The sequence below is a fragment of the Vicugna pacos genome, chromosome 13 (genome assembly GCF_048564905.1).
Source record: "Vicugna pacos chromosome 13, VicPac4, whole genome shotgun sequence".
In the NCBI taxonomy this organism is placed as follows: Eukaryota; Metazoa; Chordata; class Mammalia; order Artiodactyla; family Camelidae; genus Vicugna; species Vicugna pacos.
Genome location: NC_132999.1, coordinates 63,921,790 through 63,942,360, shown reverse-complemented (window position 1 = coordinate 63,942,360; position 20,571 = coordinate 63,921,790). Strand labels below are relative to the sequence as shown.

At 49.3% G+C, this 20,571-nt stretch overlaps 1 protein-coding gene across 1 annotated transcript in view; it reads right to left on the bottom strand.

Moving 5' to 3' along the window:
• Nucleotides 1–20,571, bottom strand: part of NPHP4 (nephrocystin 4) — a 102,606-nt gene that overhangs the window by 41,890 nt on the left and 40,145 nt on the right. Inside the window, exons 11-12 of the mRNA XM_072975535.1 lie at nt 16,356–16,538; nt 10,096–10,234 (exon numbers count right to left, since the gene is read on the bottom strand). Of these exons, the coding sequence (XP_072831636.1) occupies nt 10,096–10,234; nt 16,356–16,538 (322 nt within the window). The remainder of the gene's footprint in view (nt 1–10,095; nt 10,235–16,355; nt 16,539–20,571) is intronic.

Here is a 20,571-nt window from a genome sequence, read left to right as displayed (position 1 = left end):
CTGAGGGCTTTAGGAGGGGCAGGACTCTGCTGAGCCACAAGGAGAGACATGGGCTCGGCCCCCGCTCGGGAGATGCCCCTGGGATCGTCTCTAGCGTCAGACAAGCACCCGCCCCGAGACTCTTCCAGGCGCAGCCCTGCGGCTGGGAGGGGCCGCATGGCCGGCTCCAGCCCAGGAGCTGGGAGGAGGGACAGGGTCACTTCTGGGCCGGAGCACTGACCCGCTGGAACCAGATCCTTTCCAGACCTCACTCTTTGTGGCGTGGGAACCCGCAGGACTCAAGATGACAAGCGCCAGCTGGGACTACGATGAGCAGGGCAGCCACCAACCCACCAGGACGCCGGGGGAGAGGAGGAAATACACCTTGTTGCTTTAAACTGGGGAGATTTGGGAACTATCTGTTACCACAGAGAGCTGGACCAATACACCCAAGGAGCAGCAGCGGACGGAAGCCACTCGGCAAACAAACAACGATACAAAATAAACAGCGGGGTTTCCCAAGGGGCAGGAGACGTGGGAGGGAGGCCGTGCCAGGGAGCAGACAGCGGAGCAGGGTCCTAAAGATGAGGGTTGAGTTTCCCTCCGAAAGGGCAAGAAAAGTTTAGTATGTATACATTTTTTTAACGTGGGAATATTTTAAAACACTTCTAAATTCTAGGTAAAAGGCAACAGAAATGGGAATCAACAACTGAGGAAACAAGAATCCTACAGCTCAAAATGTACGAAGCAGGGTCCGCGCTGGACCTGGAAGAAAACAGCAGAACCTCAGCTGGGACGATTACGAAGCCGATAAATGGGGAAGACGCAAAGCATTCAACTTTTAAAAGGTTTTTTTTTTTAAATTAAGAGGATGGACTTGATAAAAGCATACAGAATTAAATTTTAGTTAAGTTCATGAAAATCAAAGATACAATTAGAAACTCAGAAACAAAGGACAGGAGAACCAATGAGGGGAACCAAGAGCTAATCCTCGTGGGGAACGATGAAAGGCAGACGCCTCCGGTCAGCCCGACCCAAAACAGGAGGCCCGCCAAAATATTTGGAACGAGAAAGGGGATCTAATCGTAGATACTGTTCAAAAGAAACGACAGACCCAATGCGGAGTCACCTGTGCTCAGTCAGCGTCACCAAGCCAGGGCTGAGCCACCCACCCAATGCAGCTCCAGCTTTCCCCCGGGACGCGGTCTCAGCGGCCAGGCTGGCGCTGCCCGGTCGGCATCAGGGAGGTCACTGCCACGTGGGCCCTTGTCACCTCCCAGAGGAAGGACAGGTAACCCACTCTCTCCGCAGCCCCAACCCCCTCTGCCTGTGAGCCTTCCGTTCTGCACGGCTCCTCGGAGCCCTCCTCCTGGCAAGGTGGGATGCGGCCCGAGTCACGCCTCGCTCAATACAGCCAATCAGAGCTTTAAATTTCACTTGGTTGGGTTCTGTTATTTAACAATGCAAATCAGAATTATTAAATCAGGTACAGTTTCATCCCAGTATCTTTGTGAATGCAGCCAAACGGACCATTTTTCTCGAGTATGTACCCCAAAGGTACACACGTGATGAGCTGGAAACCCGAGCAGACCAGTAACCAACAGAAACTCGACCAGCTGTCAAAGCATCCCTTCAAAGGCACCAGTTTCCCGAAGGCTTTACAGTTGAGTTCCACCAGGCCTTCACGGGACAGGTCCTGCCTTTTGTTTAAACTAGTCGAAAGCACAGAAAAAAAGCTTAACATTGTAAGTGCCAACCTGACGGGCTCACGGGACACCCAGACACTTGGTTCCACATTATCCTGGGTGTGTCTGCAAAGGTGTTTCCAGGTGAAATTGGCACCTGAACAGGTGACTCAGTAGAGCCTTTGCCCTTCCCCGTGTTGGGGGTGGGGGTGGGGGTGCACATCATGGAATCTGTGGAGGGTTTACTCAAAACAAAAAGGTGGAGGAAGGAAGACCTGGGCCCCTCTGGCTGACCACAGAGCTGGGACATCGCTCTCCTGCCCTGGGATCCCCCATTCTGAGACCTTCTGACCCAGGTGAAATCAACATCACTGACGCCGCTGGTTCTCAGGCTTCTGGGCGCGGACTGCACCGCCCCACCAGCCCTCCTGGGTTCCAGCTTTGCCGACGGTAATCATGGGGCTTCTCGGCCTCCCTAAGTGTGTGGTCCAGTTTCTCATAATAAACCCCTTCCTCTACCCTATGTGTATCCCACTGTTTCTGTGTCTCCAGAGAACCCTGACTAAGCACTCATTTTGCACAAGCAGCGTGCTCAAAGACACAAGCAAGAAGAAAGGAGCTGCAAGTCATGGCCCACTGGTCAAGTCTGGCCCACAATCAATGCTTATAAATAAAGTTTTATCAGAACACAGCTCTGCCTGTTCGTTTACACGCCACCTGTGGCTTTCACTGCACACCAGCAGAGGGCAGCAGCTACGACAGACACTGTCTGGCCCACAAAGCCTGAAACATCTGCTCTCTGGCCTTGAGGTCTCCTGGCCTCGGCCGCACGTGAACCTCAAATACGGAAACAGAAGCATAAATCCTGAACACAAGTCAGGCATTAACCGTGAAGTTCCCCGCCTGCTATTCCGTCTTACTCTTCGACAGGCTTTATTTTCAGAGCACGGTTGTAGGCACGGCAGTACTGAGCAGAGAACCCCACACGCTCCCCGCCCCACGCGCACACAGCCTCCTATCAGCAGCCCAGGCCAGGGAGGTACGGTTTTCCTTTCGCTGCCTGAAACACTGGCTAGTGTGTTCGCTTACTGTCCCTTTTTAAAACGTAAGCCCCACGAGGACAGGAGCCTAGAAGTGTGCCTGGCCTATCACAGACCCTCAGTGAGTCTGCTGAATGGATATGGGGGGTGGGGGGCCCTGAGCAAACCTACCTCTTCCAGGATGGCTCGCATAAAGTGGCAGCAGCGGGGCCAACACTGACCGTCCCCGGCCCAGTGGGAACCCGCTTCCCTGGATGGAGTCACTCATCCGTGCCCATCAGGGACTCTGGGGTCAACAGTTGCTCTGTGCAGATACTGCCTTTGCTCCTGACCTGCTGGTCGCCTTGTTTCCGGTAAGACTCTGGATCTGTGTTTAACTGGGCAGGTGGTGCCAAGGGGCATGAACACGTGTCACGCAGAAGGATGACACCAGCAGTGGTGCGGTGACAACCAGGCTGATGACAGCCAACGGCAGCTGGGGAGCATCTGCCCGGCCAGGCAGCCCGAGCACCTGGACAGATCCTCCGGCATCGAATCCCCTGTACGACCCCTGATAACCTTTGGCCGTTTTTCTTTTCAGTTGTTTATCGACTTCTTATTGACCTGGAGGAGCTCTTTCTATAACCTTTCTTCTTTCTAATCTCCTTTCCATTCGTGCTTAATGGCTTCATGTACTGCAGATGTCTTCCAGTCAAAGGCTGGTCTTTTGAATGTGTTTCTAGAGTCATCTCATATAAAAGCTTCGTTTTTTTTTCTTTTCTTTTTTTAATTGACGTATAGTCAGTTTACACCGTTGCATCAGTTTCTGGTGCAAAGCATCGTGTTTCAGTCATATGTGTACATACATATATATTCATTTTCATATCCTTTTTCATTATAGGTTACTACAAGATATTGAATATAGTTCCCTGTGCTGGACAGTAGAAACTTGTTGTTTATCTATTTTATATACAGTAGTTTAGTATCTGCAAATCTAGAACTCCCAATTTATCCCTTTCCACCCCCTTCCCCCCGGTAACCATAAGTTTGTTTTCTGTGTCTATGAATCTGTTTCCGTTTTGTAAATAAGTTCATTTGTATCATTTTTTTAGATTTCACATATGTATGATATCATATGATATTTTTCTTTCTCTTTCTAGCTTACTTCACTTAGAATGACGATCTCCAGGTCCATCCATGTTGCAACAAATGGCATTATTTCACTGTATGAAGATATCACATCTTCTTTATCCAGTCATCTGTTGATGGACATTCAGGTTGTTTCCACATTTTGGCATTGTGAATAATGCTGCTGTGAACATTGGAGTGCATGTATCTTTTCGAATTAGAGTTCCCTCCAGATATGTGCCCGGGAGTGGGATTGTTGGATCATATGGAAACTCTGTTTTTAGTTTTTTAAGGAGCCTCCATACTGGTTTCCTTAGTGGCTGCACCAAACTTCATTCCCACCAACAGTGTAGGAGGGCTCCCCTTTCTCCACACCCTCTCCATAAAAGCTTTATATGTTAACATAATCACATTTCTCAATCTTCTCCTTTTGGTTTATGCCTTATCTTGTTTAAGAAAGCCCTCCTAACCCCAGGATCATAAAAATAGTCTCCAATTTTTTTTCTAAGACTCTTCAAGTTTTGTTTTGCATACTTAGGTCTTTAAGCCACCCATTTGACAGCTAGGGAAACTGAGGGACAGACACATGAAGCAACTGGTCTAAGGTCATCCAGCTGGCAAGTCTGCACTCACCAACAACACGGGACTGTTTCCACAGTCACTTACAGGCTGCCGAGCTGTCCATCTCTACTTAGCATTCCTTGTGAAGGTTTACCCACCACGATGTGCGGAGATCTATTCCCTGCATTTTACCTGCAATCAGGCATCCACTGTCCAAATAAATCAGCTTTCCCGTCTATCCCCCAACCGGGGCACAGGCAAGTTGGTTCCAACGCTTTAGCCACTAAAAGCAGTGTTGTCGCGAGCATCCCCGTCCAGGTCCCCGTGTCACATGAACCACTTCTCCTATGCAACAGGCATCCAGAAATGGCATTTCTGACTTACAGGGTATTAACTAAACGTTACAAAACTGCTCCTCAAAGTGGCCACACGTAATGCAAACCTCTCTGCGTGGTGAGAGCTTTTCTCCCAAATCCTCCTTAACCTGAGTACTGTCACACAGCAAGGTTTTCCCAACATGAGGGGAAGGAAATCATTTCTCATTTTAATTTGCATTTCTCCAATCACTAGTGAAACTGAGCACTTTCTCATGTGTTTACCGGCTATTCCGGTTTCTTCTCTGTGAACTCCCTCTTCATATCCTTTGCCCATTTTTCTGTCTTGTTTATTATTCTTTATTGATTCGGAACAGCTCTTTCTAACATCTTTCTTCTTTCCAATCTTCTCATGCTAAAATTAACCAATATTTGTAAAGTTATGTTTTATAATCCACCTAGAATTTATTTTTGTACACAACATGAAATAAGGATCTGATTTTATATTTTCCACATGGACTGCTCATTGACTGGCCCACCCTTGCCCCGCTGGCAGGCAGAATCATGCTCCCAGCCCCAAAGGCCCACATCCTAATCCCCAGAACCTGTAAACATGCTGTGTGACACCGCCAAGGGAACCAAGGTTGCAGATGGAATTAAGGTTGCTAATCAGCCGACCGTGAGATGAGGAGACTGTCCCAGATGATCTGGGTGGACCCCATGCAATCACAACAGTCCTTATAGGGTGGCAGGAGAGTTAAAATGTACCTCTGTGGCCCCAGAGGACGGAGGAAGGGGCCAAAGATGCAGGTGGCCTCTGGGAGCCGGAAAAGACAAGGAAACAGATCCTCCCCCAGAGCCTCCAGCAGGAACACAGCCCCGAGACCTTGACTTTAGTCTGTGAGAATTTGGACTTCTGACCTCCAGAACATTCTGATAGTAAGTTCATGCTATTTTAAGCAACTATGTGTATGGTAATTTGTTACCACAATAATAGGAAATTAGTATGCCCTTTATCTGTAATTTGTCATATACCACACTTTTTATTTTGTCCTGTTACTTATTTATCTATGTCTGTACCTGTCGTGTTGTTCTGGTCACTCTAATTTTATGGTAACCCTGCAAATCAAGACAGGTGAAGCCTCTCCAAGGTTGCCTTGGCCATTCTTGAATATGTAATTTTTTTACATAAAAAAGGATATATTTTAAAAGAAAATAAATGCAGTGCACAGTGGAGACACTTCCCAGGCAGAGGGCATGAGCCAGGACTCAAGAGTCATGAAAACGATGACCCAGGTGGGGAATCACATTCCACACGAAGCAACTGGGACCACCAGCCCTGGGGTGGATGATTTCCACAGCCTGGGAACCACTAACGGCAGCAAAGACTTCTGCTTCTGACCAGACTTACCCTCCCATCTGAAACAAAGTCTTCTCAGACTATCAAAACATAAAAAACAGCAGTTTTCAAGATACTGGAATTCAGGCAGCAAAGGATCCTGGGGAACAGAAAACAGAAGAAGCAAGCCCCCAGTGGGGAGGGTAGAGCTCAGTGGCAGAGCCTGGGCTCAGCTTGCATGCGGTCCTGGGTTCAACCCCCAGTACCTCCACTGAAAAAAAAAAAAGAATTCAAAAATTGAAGAAATTAAAAAAAAAAAAAGGAAGCCCTCTGATTGGCCCAGATCGCCATGCTGAGTGATTCTGAAGGTGGACGTGCAGGGGAGGGAACCCAGACAGAGCACAGCGGCTCCTGATTGGATGACCAAGCTCAGAGTCCAGGGGGGCCAAGGAAGCTGGAGTCTGCAGGGCTGAGCACCAGACAGGAGGGGCAGGCAGAGAGAGGACTCCAGCCCCGTACAGAGTGTCCCTCTAGGATTCAGCAGATCACTGATCAGGAAACCACCCAAGGACAGGGAAGAACCCCCCTACCCCCAGACTAGAGGAACCAGGACCCAGAGCTCACACAGGGTCAGAAACAGGCCGTTTCCACAGGCTGGTAAACCTCATAATTCAGGGGGCATCAGGCAGAGCACCGAGAGGGGAGAATACTGCGCCCTACACTGAATGCCCGTCTGGTCCTGTCTGACAGATCTCAAGGGCAAGACCCCGAGCAGCCAGACCAACTCCAAAGCTCAGGAGTATTTATCAACTACAAAAATACTCAGCACCCAGTGGGGGAAAGTTCACAATATCTGCAATCTATCAAAAACTATGATTAGAAAGAAGCAGGGATTATGAATATAATCCAAATTAGGACAAAAATCAATCAATCAAAACTAACCCACTGGACGGACTAGAAGAATCAATATTGTTAAAATGACCATAGTACTCAAGGCACTCTGCAGACTCAGTGCAGATTGCCATCAAATTACCAACGGCATTTTCCACAGAACTAGGACAACAAAATGGAAACACAGACCCTGAATAGCCAAAACAATCTTGAGAAAGAAGAACAGAGCTGCAGGAATCAGGCTCCTTGGCTTCAGGTTATACTATAAAGTCACAGTAATCAAAGCAGTATGGTACAAAAAATAGAGAAATAGAGAAATAGGACAGGCCAGAAATAAACCCACACACTTATGGTCAATTAATCTGCGACAAAGGAGGCAAGAATACGCACTGGAGAAGAGACAGTCTCTTCAATAAGCGGTGCTGGGAAAACTGGACAGCTAACCCATAAAAGAATGAAATTAGAGCATTCTCTGACACCATGTACAAAATAAACTCAAAATGGGTTAAAGACCTAAATGTAAGACTGGATACTGTAAAACTCCTAGAGGAAAACATAGGCAGGACACTCTTTGACATAAATTGCAGCAATGTTTTTTTAGATCTGTCTCCTAGAGTCATGGAAACAAGACCAAAAACAAATGAGACCTAATTAAACTTAAAAGCTTTTGCACAGCAAAGGAAACCATAAGACAACCCACAGAATGGGAGAAAATATTTGCAGAGTGTCCCTCTAGGATTCAATAGATCACTGATGTGACTGACAAGGCTTAATTTCCAGAATATACAAACAGCTCACACAGCTTAATATCAAAGAGAACAAAGAACCCAATCCAAAAATGGGCAGGAGACCTAAACAGACATCTCTCCAAAGAAGACACACAGATGACCAACAGGCACATGAAAAGATGCTCAACAGCGCTAATTACTAGAGAAATGCAAATCAAAATCACAGTGAGGTAGGTCAGAATGGCCATCGTCAAAAAGTCTACAAGCAATAAACGCTGGAGAGGGTGTGGAGAAAGGGAACCCGCCTACACTGCTGGTGGGAATGTAGTTTGCTGCAGCCACTACAGAAGGACAGTATGGAGGCTCCTTAAAAAAGTAAAAATAGACTTACCATATGATCCAGCAACCCCGCTCCTGGGCATATACTCAGAGAAAACTAATTCAAAGGGATACGATCACTTCAATAATCAAAGCAGCACTATTCACAGTAGCCAAGACACAGAAGCAACATAAATGTCCATTGACAGATGACTGGATTAAGAAGACGTGAGATATATATACATATATATAATGGAATATTACTCGGCCATAAGAAACGAAATAATGCCATTTGCAGCAACATGGATGGACCTGGAGAATCATACTAAGTGAAATAAATCAGATAGAGAAAGACAAGTATTACATCATACCACTGACATGTGGAATCTAAAAACCGATGCAAATTAACTTCCTTACAAAACAGAAATAGATGCACAGACATGAAAAACAGACTATGGTCACCAAAGGGAAAGGTGGGGGAGGAGCAGATTAGGAGTCTGGGATCAACAGACACACACCACTATACACAAAACAGATAAACCACAAGAATCTACTATATAGCACAGGAAACTACATTCAAAACCTTATGATAACCTATAATGGAAAAGAATATGAAAAAATAATATATATGTGTATCACTTTGCTGTACACCTGAAACACTGTAAATCAACTATGCTTCAATTTTTTATAAATAAATGAATAATTAAATAAATAATACCTGGCAGCTGCCACGTGTCACAGCCGTGCTGTGCGCCAGGCGCTGTGTTAACACTTCGCACCTCTGAGCCCCGCAGAGACCCTTAGGTTTGCACGGCTGACTCCTTTCACAGGTGCCTGAAGCGAGCTTGTCCTAGGCAGCAGGTCCGAGAGCTCCGGCCACGAGCCCAGTGACATCCCTGGTCCACGTCCCCCGCCCTCACGCCCTCACCTAACTACGTAATCTATGCTTCCAATGCATTCAACTTTATCAAATACAATTGGAAACTTATTCTCAACTGCTCTGGCAGAAAATACCTGCCTACCACCCACCGCTGCGAAGGATTCCAGCAGCCATCCCGGCAATTTCCCAAGAACCAGGGGTGCTGTCCATTTCAGCACCACTTACATAAGATGCCATGGGCAGTGCACACACGGGGGTGAACAGCTCCCGAGAGCAAGCGGGGAAGCACAGCACTCAGCACTGGCAAGGGCACCCACCACACGTGCTGCCTTTCGGGAAAGGAGGAAAGTACCGATTGGTGTGGTTTGTCCCGGAGCAGTCAGCTATTACGTTTTGGTGCCTGAATGTTCCAGGTATCTCAGAAAATTCTGGAAGACCATGACGGCGGAGGCCAGCACATCAAGTCCTAGCCAGAGAAACAGGCGTGCTACTTCCGCCAATTGCAAAATTCAAGTCAAGGAGACCAGTCTCTAAAAGCTAGAGTCTCACCTCATAACAAATCACTCCCAGACGACAGACTCACTGGCCTTTGCCCCGGGACCGAGGACCTGCGCCCGAGACTCTGGCCAGCCCTCCCTGGACACCCAGCAGCACCCATCAGACGAGGTACCGGCCTCAGCAGCAGGTGCCGGGCCAGCCACCATGAAGCTCACAGCCGCACTCACACGTGTGGGCAAGCCACCGCCCGCGGGACGGGCGTCACTCTGCCGGGAGCCCTCTGTCCCTTTCGGAAAGCCTCACCCTGGGGCCGTGGCCTCCCACTCTCGGACGGGGCTCCAGGGGAGTGGAAACAACTTTAAAAACAACAAACTCACAACTACATTCACAGTGCAAGATAAAGCTGGCTGTCTGTGGCTCTTGGCCAGCCTCCCATTCTTGAGCCCTGAGTCTGCAGGACACTCACGGGAAGTGCCCTTTTAAGTGTCACCAACAGACCTCCCAAGGCCCTTGGTCAGGGAGCTGCACGTGACAGAGCTCACTTGTGGCTGGAGCACAGGTGACAGAGGGCTGGGCCACGCTCCATCACTGTCGGATTCTACACCCCACGGTTAAGCTGGAAATCAACCAACTGATCCAAATGAAAGTAATTTGTGCCAATCATCTGATAAATGTTATCGTACAGAATAAGTATCTCAGGAATAGAGGGAGTCATGCCGTGCTCTTGGAGGAGGCAGCTCCCTGCACATACTTACTTGAAGGGGACGTGGGTGGCTTCCTGGAGGACTGACGCTCTGGCTTGGGGCCACTGGTGTGCCCTGTGGGCGTGCCCGGCTGTCCTTCGGGGCTCAGCGAGTACTGGAACTGGACTGTCCCCGATTCCACCTGCTTCACCTACGACCACAAGCAGAGCAATGACAGTCATGCGCCCTTCGCTGGAACAACTCGACCAGGAACAATTCCCCCGGCCCTAAAACAATCGCTGTGGGTCAGAATCCCTAGAGACCACCATCACAGGAAGACCCTCAGGCGAGCAGAAATCACAACACTGTCCCAGTTCTGAATGCATTCCTTCATCAACCTATGTTACGTTGCCTCTTCTTATTTTGATGTACAATTCTTTGAGTTTTAACACACGTGACCACCACCACAATTGGGGTACAAAACAGCCCCACCACCCAAAACACTCTCTCATGCTGTCTCTTTGCACCCCAGCCTGCCCCCACTGAGCTGCTCCCACCTCTGTCTCCTGGCACCTAAGTGGGGTCACATGGTGTACAACTTTTGAGACCGGCTCCTCTGCCTTCCCGTGATGCTGATGAGATCCACCCAAGCCACAGTGTGTATCGACAGCCCGCTCCTCTTTATTGCCGAGCAGCATCGCGTGGGCTTATCCATTCACTCATTCAGGAACATTTGGGCTGTTTCCAGCTTGACTGGTTATAAATAGAGCTGCTAAGAACATTGGTGTACATATTTCTGTGTGAACATAAGTTTTCATTTCTCTAAGTGTCATCTCTCCACGAGAAGGACTGTGAGGTCATATGGTATGTGCATATTTAATTTTACAGGGAACGGCTAAGACTGTGATTTACCTCTGGGCGCTCTATTCTGTTCCGTGAATGTTCGTGCCGGCTCCTTTACCAACAGCACTTTTGTTGACTACCGTAACTTTAAATTGTGTGGTACGATCGCTCCAACCTAATTGTTCTTCTCGAAACTATTTTGACTTTTCTAATTCCTTTGCTTGTCTACATAAAGTTTAGAATCAGCTTGTCTATATCTACCAAAAAACAAAGTCATGCAAGAATTATGATTGAAACTGCATTAGGTCTAAAGATCAATTTGAGGAGAATTTTTATCGTTATTACGTTGAGTCTTCCGATTCATAAAAATGCTGTCTCTCCGTTTATTTAGGTCTCCTCTGATTCACCTATGAGTTACCAGTGGGAATGACATGCAGCAAAAGGAATGTTTTTCAGTTTTCAGCACACAGATCCTGCACCTATTTTGTTAGATTCATTTCACTGAGGGGAGGGCTTTGTAAATAATGCTATTCTTCAGATTTTTGCTTTCCAACTGTATATACTTTGTCAGTATATAGAAATACAATTTATTTTTCTATCTTGACCCCTGTTGTAGTCTCCAACCTCCCTAAACTCCTTTGTTTATTCTAAGAGTTTCTGGTAGATTCCTTGAGATTTTCTGTGTAAAAAATCATGCACAAAATCATCTACTTTGGTGAATGTTCCGTGTGCACCTGAGAAGAATGCGTATCCTGCTGTGCTGGGGGAATGCTCTGCAAAGGCCGTTCAGCTCCAGCTGCCTGACGACCCTGTCCAGGTCTCCTGTATCATTGGTGATTTTCCATCGACATGTTTATCGTTCACTCCAAGAGGAGTGTTGAAATCTCTAACTGTAACTGTGAACGTGTCTATTCCTTCTTTCTGTTCTAATAGTTTTTTGCATTTTGAAGCTCTATGTTAAATGCGCACACTTTTAGGATTGCAAGTCCTTTTGGTGAATTGACTCTTTTATCATATGAACATCTCTCTCAATTCCTAGAAATTTCCTTTGCTCCAAAGTCTGCTCTGTGGTATTAATATAGCTACTTCGGTTTTCTTTTGATTCGTGTCTGCGTATTTTTCCATCCTTCTGTTTTAACTTACTACATCATTATACTTGAAGTGAGTTCCTGGTGGACAGCATATAGTTGGACCCTGGGTTTTTATGCCACCTGACAATTTCTGTCCTGAAGTTGGTGTGCTCAGACCATTTGCATTTCACGTAATTATTGGCGTGTTTGGATCCAGGACTATCATTTTATAATGTGCTCCTTCTGTTTTTCATTCCTGTTTCCCTTTTCCTGCCTTATTTTGAATTATTCCACTTTTTCTATTGAGTTTCTTTACAGTTTTATTTTTAGCAATTGTGCTAATTTTTAGCAATTGTTCTTGTGTTTACAAGGTAAATACTTAGCTTTTCACAATCTACTCAAAATCTGTGCTTTATTACATCAGGTGGCTGTGGAAACCTGATCACCATGCAGGTCTCTTTACCCTCCCCCTTTACATTATAGTTGTCTTACCTATTACACCCACAAAGCTTAAGAATCCTTAAAAACCCAGACAGTGTTGTAATTTTTGCTCCAACCATCAAACATGTTTTAAAGAAACCAGAAGGAGGAGAATGCTGTACTGTGTTCATCGCTTCCGTTGCTCTCTCTTCATTCCCACTGTAACAAGTTTCCGTGTGGTATCATTTCTCTTCTGTCTGAAGAAACTCCCTCGCTATCTCTTAGAGCATGTCTGCTGCCAATGAATTCTCTTAGTTCTCGTTCATCTGGGAATGTCTTTATTCCACCTCCATTCCTGCAGGGCTTTTGCTGGATACAGAATTCTCGATTTTGGGGTCTTTCCGTTACTGCTTTTAAAGTGTTGTTCTATTTCCTTTCGGCCTCTGTGGTTTCTGCTGAGAAGCCCACAAACATGCAAATCACTGTTTCTTTGTAAGTACTGCATCACTTTTCTATGGCTGTTTTTAAGGCTTTGTCTTTACTTTTCAGCAGTGTGATTAGGCTGGGTCTCGGTGTGGATTTCTTTGCATTTGTCTCTAGGTCCACTGAACCTCTTCAGTCTGTAGGTTTAAGTCACCGAATTTGAGAAGTTTTCAGCCATTATTTCTTTAATTTTTTTTTTCACTGCATCATTTCTCTTCTGCTGGGACTCTGACAGCACAGGGGCTCGTCCATCATCTTGCAATCGTTTTTCTGTCTGTGGTTCAGGCTGGATAAACTCTGCTGACGTTTCTTCAAGTTCACAGACTCTTTCTTCCGCCATCTCCACTCTGCTATTGAGCCCATCTAGTGAATATTTTATTTTGGCAATTTTATTTTTCAGTTCTAAAATTTCCTTCTGTCTCTTTGCTGAGATTTTGTGTCTTTCCATTTGTTTCAAGAGGGCTTGCTCTGATTTACCAGAGCATTTTCACAGTGCCTGCTTGAGAGTCTTCATCTCATCACTCCGACACCCGTGTCGTCTCAGTGTTGCTGTCTGCTGGGTGTCTTTTCCCTTACGTTGAGATTTTCCTGGTTCTTCGTCTGTCAATTAAGTTTAGACTGTATCATGGACACTCTGAATAACACAGTACAAGACTCTGAGTCTCATTTAAATCCTACGGAGAATGTTACTATTTTTGTTTAGTCAGGAATCGACCCAGTTGGGTTCCAGTCCGTTTCCAAGCAGCCTCCTGTGGGCTGTGGTTTCAACATCAGTTCCCCCTTCAAAGCCTGTGAGTGCTACTCGGAGCCCCCTGCACGTGGTCCACCCGGCGGGCAACTCTGGCAACGGGCGGCGCTCCACCCGTCGTCCAGTTCTCCAAGTCCGTGATACGCCATTCGGGGTCAGCTTCAGGCACGTGACACTGGGAGTCACCTCCGCATTTCCTGAACAACTTGACGGGGTGCTTTCCAAGCCCCTCCCTCCCCAGACCGCCCCAGATCTTTCCAGTTTCCTGGGGCTCCCTCTCCAATCCTCTGGCCGGACCCCACGCTGCCGCACACCTCTGGTGACAGAGCCTGAATCCAAGGCCAGGCTTGGCGGGGACAGAGTGGGATTTTTTTTTAAGTGCAGCAGTGTACAAAAGAGCTAAACTTCTCAGCTATCACGACTACAAGTCAGTATAAAATTTCCAAAATTGATAAACTAAGTAATAGCAGTAGAAGCATAATATTTAGAAAACAAAGTAAATGCCACATGTCACAGCTAAGAATGGAAAGTGGCTGCCTCTGGAGATTTTAAGTGAAATAATTTTAAGTGGATTATTTGCTCAAGGGAAGACTACAGTTGTTTAGGAAAGAAAATATAATTATAATATACTGCTTACTTTCATAGTAAATGACACAGATATAATCACCATGTAACATAAACCCCCGAATTTTCTTAGCAAAAATTTGCGGGGTGTTGATAATATGTATTTTTTTCTTTGATTAATGTTCATCATGCCCACTCGACTTTAAGTTCCCTGGGATTAGAGAAATTTTTCCTAAAGTAGATACTGGTGCTCAATAAAAATTCACTGAATGAATGAATGAGACAAAGAAGTGACGGGGACATGGACAGAGACTAGGCTCACCTCGGTGTCCACCCCTCTGACTAGGCGATGCCCGCACTGCTGTGTGAGGCAGGGCACACAGGAAGATCCAGAGGAGTGCTTTTAGAGAGCAGGACACTGAATCAAGTTTGTGACCAGTGGTGGTGGGTGATTTTAGGTAATTAAATCTGCTGAGAGTCGTGGCACTCACCCGGGGGTGGTTCTGCCCCGAGAAGAACACATTCAGCAGTGTCTGCACACACGCAGGCTGTCAGACTCAGAGGGTGCTGGTGGCATCTGGTGAGCAGAGGCCAGGGGTGCTGGACACCCTCCAACGCCCGGGACAGACCCCACAGCAGGGGATCATCTGGCCCAAAGCGCTGAGAGCGCTGAGTTTGGGAAACCTTGATTAGAAGTGATATTCCTTGAGAGAATGGTGGTATGTGATCTATTTGTCCTTAAGACAGTCAGACCTTCACAACACCTTTGCTCCAATACAGCTGACTCCAAAGAGTGAAGGAGACGTAGTGGCCTGAGAAGGCTAACCTTAAACAGAATAAGTATTTATTCGCATATAGAGAGAGGAAGAGAGAGAACGGCCATGGTTTCAGGATTTCCAATGGCGAGTTTATAACAAGGGCTCCAACCAGACCACGTGGGAAGGCAGCAGAGTGCGGTCCCCTAATGAGGGCCATTCCTCATAATAAGAGAAGCTGCACCATCAGCTGCCCCTTTCTTCAGGTCCCCTAAGCATAATCCAAATCGTAAATAACGACACTGGAAATAACGTCTGCCACTAGCGTCAGCACCCAGGTGACACACTGAAGTAGCAGGCATGGCCCTTTACCTAAGAAAAATGGGACAGTCGCGTGCTACAAGGCTCCCAGCCGCACTGCTGAGACAGGACAAGCACGTTTCAGGAAGGTGAGCAGGGCATCAACAGTGTGCCCGGCAGAAGTCCTGCCAGGACACATCGGCGTCGGGACGGACTTGGGACATCGGCACGGTGTCTGTGGCAGCCGCGGGTCGCTGCTACCTGCCTGGCAAGGCCACCAATGGGCCAGGGGAGGCCGGGGGAGACGCCTCACACACACACTTCCAGTGGCCCTGCCCCACTTTTATTAGCTTTTTATACTGGGCTTCAAAGAAAGCTTCATTTCAAAAATGGGTATTTTTTTAAACCCTGCTCTGGTCCTTCCCCTCTGAACGCAGCAAGAGAGAGTCGAGGTGCAGCAGGCGTGAGTGACGAGCCGCAGAGACCAGCCCGGGCTCAACGCCGACCACCCAGCCCTGCCCCAGCACCTGTGCACACGAGGTGCGGCCTCCCTCCGGGGCACCACACCGTTCCAGAGGGCTTTTTTTTTTAACTTATTTTATTTTTTAGTTTTTTTTCCAATGGAGATACTAGAAATTGAACTTGGGACCTCATGCATGCTGAGCTATGCCCACCTCCCCCCAGAGGGCTTTTTAAAAAGACACACAGCACAGAAGTGGGTCTCGTGGCACCGTGTGTGCAAGAGTCACAGGCCCCGCGGGTCACCCTGAGAGGCTGACACGTGAGCAGAGGCATCATAAGACCCCAGAAAAACCAGCCTTGGTGAGTCCACAGGTGACCGTGTCTCAGCGAACACACCCGTTTTTTTGGTTTTGAGAGGGGTGGTTTGGGTGGGTAATCAGGTTTGGTTTTTTTTAATGGAGGTCGTGGGGACTGAACCCAGGACCTCGTGAATGCTAAGCATGTGCTCTACCACTGAGCTACACCCTCCCCACCGAACACACTTGTTTTTTCAAAAGCAAGCGCATGACATGAAAAAATACTGCTCATGAAACATCTGCAAATCTGTGAGCTTCTGGTTTTGAACATGCATGAACTGCTAGAAGGTCCTAGGAAACGATCATACTTACGGAGTATCCATCAATTTACCTCTTCAGAGCTCATGCTGGCGGGGGGCACCTTATAGACCAGACAGTGAGAGGGGCTGGGCCGGACCCCACCCTGCAGAGGTAGCATCGCCCTCCCAGAGCTGGCCTCCAGCGCGGGGCTCCAGACCGCCCAGCGGACCGTGTGCATACACGCCAGGTTGGACGAGGAGGTGGCCAGGGCCGCCTAGAACAGAAACAAAGCACGTCAGTCACGGCGGGGAGGGTGTAGCTCGGTGGCAGAGCGCATGCTTAGCACACACGAGGTCCTGGGTTCAATCCCCAGGACCACCTCCAAAGGTAAATCAACAAGTAAATCTAATCACCACCCACCCCCCCCCCGCTGCCAAAAAACACATTGAAAAGCACATCGGCCAGGAGTCATCACAGAGCCCACGTGAGCGGGGGGAAATCAACGGGGCCTTCCTGGGAAAACCCCACTACAGAGCAGCGCAGCAGGGCCGGGGACAGTCAGCCCCTCTTGCGAGAGAGGGAACCGTCACAGGAGGGGCGCACGGCGTCACATCAGTGGCTCAGGAGGGCAGGGAAGCCAGCCTCCTGTCCTGAGACCCCGCCGGCCTAACCAGGCCCCAGCGCCACCCGTGTGACTCCTCCTCTCCCCGCGGGATCTCCCTGCAGGCTTGCGAGCACTCTGCACCTGGCCAGCACCCGCTCAGACCTGTTAGTGAAACACGAGGGGCGGCACTGCGTGTCAGCGACGAGAGGCCCTGGGAAGCAGCGAAGAGCACACGAGGGTGCGCAGTGTGGGGCTATCAGCACACGTTCTCCCAGCACACAAGCTCCGGGCGGTGCGGTCCGCACAGGCAACCTGGGCCTCCACCCGCAGAGCCGCGGGGGGCAGACGTCTGCTGTTTGCTGTGTAAGTCACTCAGTATATGGCATTTTGTTACAAAGAGCAGACTAAGATGACTAAGATGTCTGGTCCAGAAAAGCCAGGGACGAGGCGCACAAAAAGACAACGGACAAAACCAGGAGGGGACCCTGCAGTCATGTCTCAGATAAAGAGAGAGAGTACCCTCCATGCACAACGAACTCTGAACATCCGATAAGCAGGTGCAAGGACACTCCCGAAAAATGGACAAAAGACATGAGTAGATTCGTCACACACACGAGAACACGTTCAGCCTCACTGACGGTCAGAGGAATGCAAATCACTCCCCGGTGCCACCACTGCCCACCCGTCAGATCAGCAGAGTTCAAACCCTTGACGAGGCAGCCACGGGGGGGCCCGTGGGGAAAGAGGTCCCCCAAACACCGCCAGTGAGTGCAGGGCAGCGAGCAACCACTCTGGAGAACCTGGACAGCATCTAACAAAGCAACGCACACATCTACCCTCCAATCCGGCAAGCCCGCTCCCGGGAACTCGCCCTGAAGACACGCCACCCACAGCCCAGAAGTGCACACGCACGAGGCCACCCGCCTCGGCATCGCGCACAGCTGCAGGATGCTGGAAACCATCCAAGTACCCAAGGGACTAAACTGCAGCCCACAATGGAGCACGTGCAGCTGGAAAAGGGAGTGAGGGGCGCTCTGTGGACGCCGGGGACGGCCAGGCTGTGCTGGCGCCGTGAGAAAAGCAAAGTGCGAGGCCGCACGTGCACAAGTCTGCTCCCTCTGTGTACCAAGCGGAGCAGAGACAACACCACACACCTGCTGTCTTTGCAAAAAGCAGCCCAGGAGGGAGGGGCCCGGAGCAGCAGAGCCGGCTCCCACCAGCATGCTTCTCTCAGGTCACCTTTTGGTGGAGCTTTCACTTTTAAAACCGTATTTGTGTTCTATATATTAAAAAAAGGAAATGAAATGAAATCAACAAGGATGGGTGGGGAAATAGCTACAAAACTGAAAGCAAACAGGGACAGAAAGGCCGATTTGTGTTCAAATGAACAGCCCGACCAACAGGAGGGGTGAAGCCGAGAGGCCCAGGACTCCCTCTGGCCACGCGCCTTGGTGCCGGCAGCGAACGCACCCTGAACCCTTTGTGGTAGGTCTGTTTTTCACAGCGGCACGGATGAAGCCAGTCTGACATTACTGTAGATGTGTCCTAGGACCGGGCATCCGAGTGGCTGTGCTGATGGTGCTGGAAGCCAGGGTTCCCCGTGAAAGGAGAGGTGCAGACGCGGAGGTGAGACCCGGGGAGCCCTGCCGGGTGGACGGGGCTCAGCAACAACCCGGTTCCCGAGCCGTGCACGCGGCCCGGATGTGTGTCCATGCGTGCGTGTGTGTGTAAGGATGTGAGTGCACATGTCCCGACATGTGCGCACGTACGTGCATGTGCGTTTCCATGTGTGAAGTGTCCCAGCGCTGTCCACTGAGGGAGCGTAAAAACAAAGCCAGTCCCAGCGCCCAGACCCAGACTCCAACACGTCCCCCTTCACAGAGAACCAGGGTTCATCAACGCCAAGGAGGTCTGAGAAACTGTCCCAGTCCAGAGGAGCCCGCGCTGGGGTCCTGGATGGGGTCCCGGGGCAGACAAGGGCATCAGGTGAGGACATTCGACCCGTCTGGACTTCGGGTGGTAACAGCACATCAACAGACGTGCATACCAACGACGCTAACAGCAGGGGACCTGGGGCGGTCCATGGGATCTCTCCACACTATCTGCTCAGCTTTTCTGTAAGTCTAACCTTCCCTAAAATAAAAAGAGTTTTAGAAAAGGGAAGGGGTGGGATACCACAGCTCCTCACAGACGCGGCTGACCCCGGGGCTGGAGCCTCCCGAGCCAGAAAGAAAGAAAATGCTCAGAAGACAAACACGGGAGGGGACGCTGCGGGGGAGGATGTCACGAGGACACGGCCTGAAGGGACTCTGGCTACGCGCAGGGCAATCTGAACACCAGACTGAGTGGGGGTGGAAATTTCAAAGACACCCACATCAGCACGGACTCAGCGGCCGAATCAGTCCGCCCGCCCGCCCGCGGGGGAGAAGGGAGGCTCCTGGACAGGAGGCAGTGGTGGAGGGAGGGCTGGAGCTGGAAATCACCGTTCTGACGGGGGCGGCAGCCACGGACGCCAACCTAGGAGGACCCTGGGGTGAGGAGCTCCCCACATTTTGCTGATTAGTTGCAAGGAGAAAAACGGGAACTCGACAGTGGAGGCATCACGCAACACCTGACCAGAGGATCAAAATTAACCAGGCCAGCGAGGCACAGAGGGACACCAGGGAGCCCCCGTGAGACCCTGGGGACATGCCTCACTCCCGGCGTTCCGGCGGGGATGTACAAACTGACCCCACCAGGAGGAAACATGGATGAATCCTAAATAGGAACTTCCTTCCTAAGACACTTTTTTTGTTTGTTTTTTTCATTTTTAAATTGTTTAAAATTTGTTTTCTTTTTTGTGGTTTTTCTAAAGCACTTTTTAAAGAAGGGAGACTATGGTATAGAAAAATATAATCATTAAAAATGAAGAAAGGCTGTGGAACTGTTCCGGGTGTGACCCTGGAACTGACGCTGTGTGATCCTACACTGGGTCCTGGATTGGACAGGAGTGCAGAGGACACAGCGGGACAGACGGGCAGAACTGGAACACGGCGGGGAGAGGGGGGCATGGACCCGATGCTGAGTGACCTGAGGTGGCCCCTCACGGTGCTTTCACAGGGGACCCTGTTATTGAGAAACACACACAGAGGCATGTGAGCATGGTGTCTGCAATTTACTCTCAAATGGTTCAGAAAAAACACGTGTGTGAGCCTACACACACACCCCACACACACCCACACACACACACGGGGAGGGGGGCAGAAACGTGAGGAAGTAAATGCAAAAGAAGCAAAAGGGGCAAATGTCAACAGTGAGTGAATCTGGACCAAGACTCGACCGGGGTTCTTTCTTTTTCTGCAACTTGTCTGCAAGTTTTTAAAGAAATAAAGTCCTACTCTGCCTTTTTTAAAACAAAAAGCAATGCTAAGAAAACGAAAAGGCAAGCCAGAAACTGAAAATCAGTCACAGTCCACCCATCCCACAAAGGACTTAGATCCAAAATACATGAAAGAAACTCCCACCCACGCCCAGGAGAAGACAGACACCCCAACGAGGCGGCGGCCACGCGGCAGGGCAGGCTAGCAGCGGCCAGCAAGCCCCGGACAGGAGCGCGGCATCACTGGGCACCAGGGGGACGCACGTGAGAGCCGCAGCCACAGCCCCGAGAGCGGGCAACGGTAACCCGCCAGCAAAGCCAGGCGCGGTGAGCACGCGGGGACAG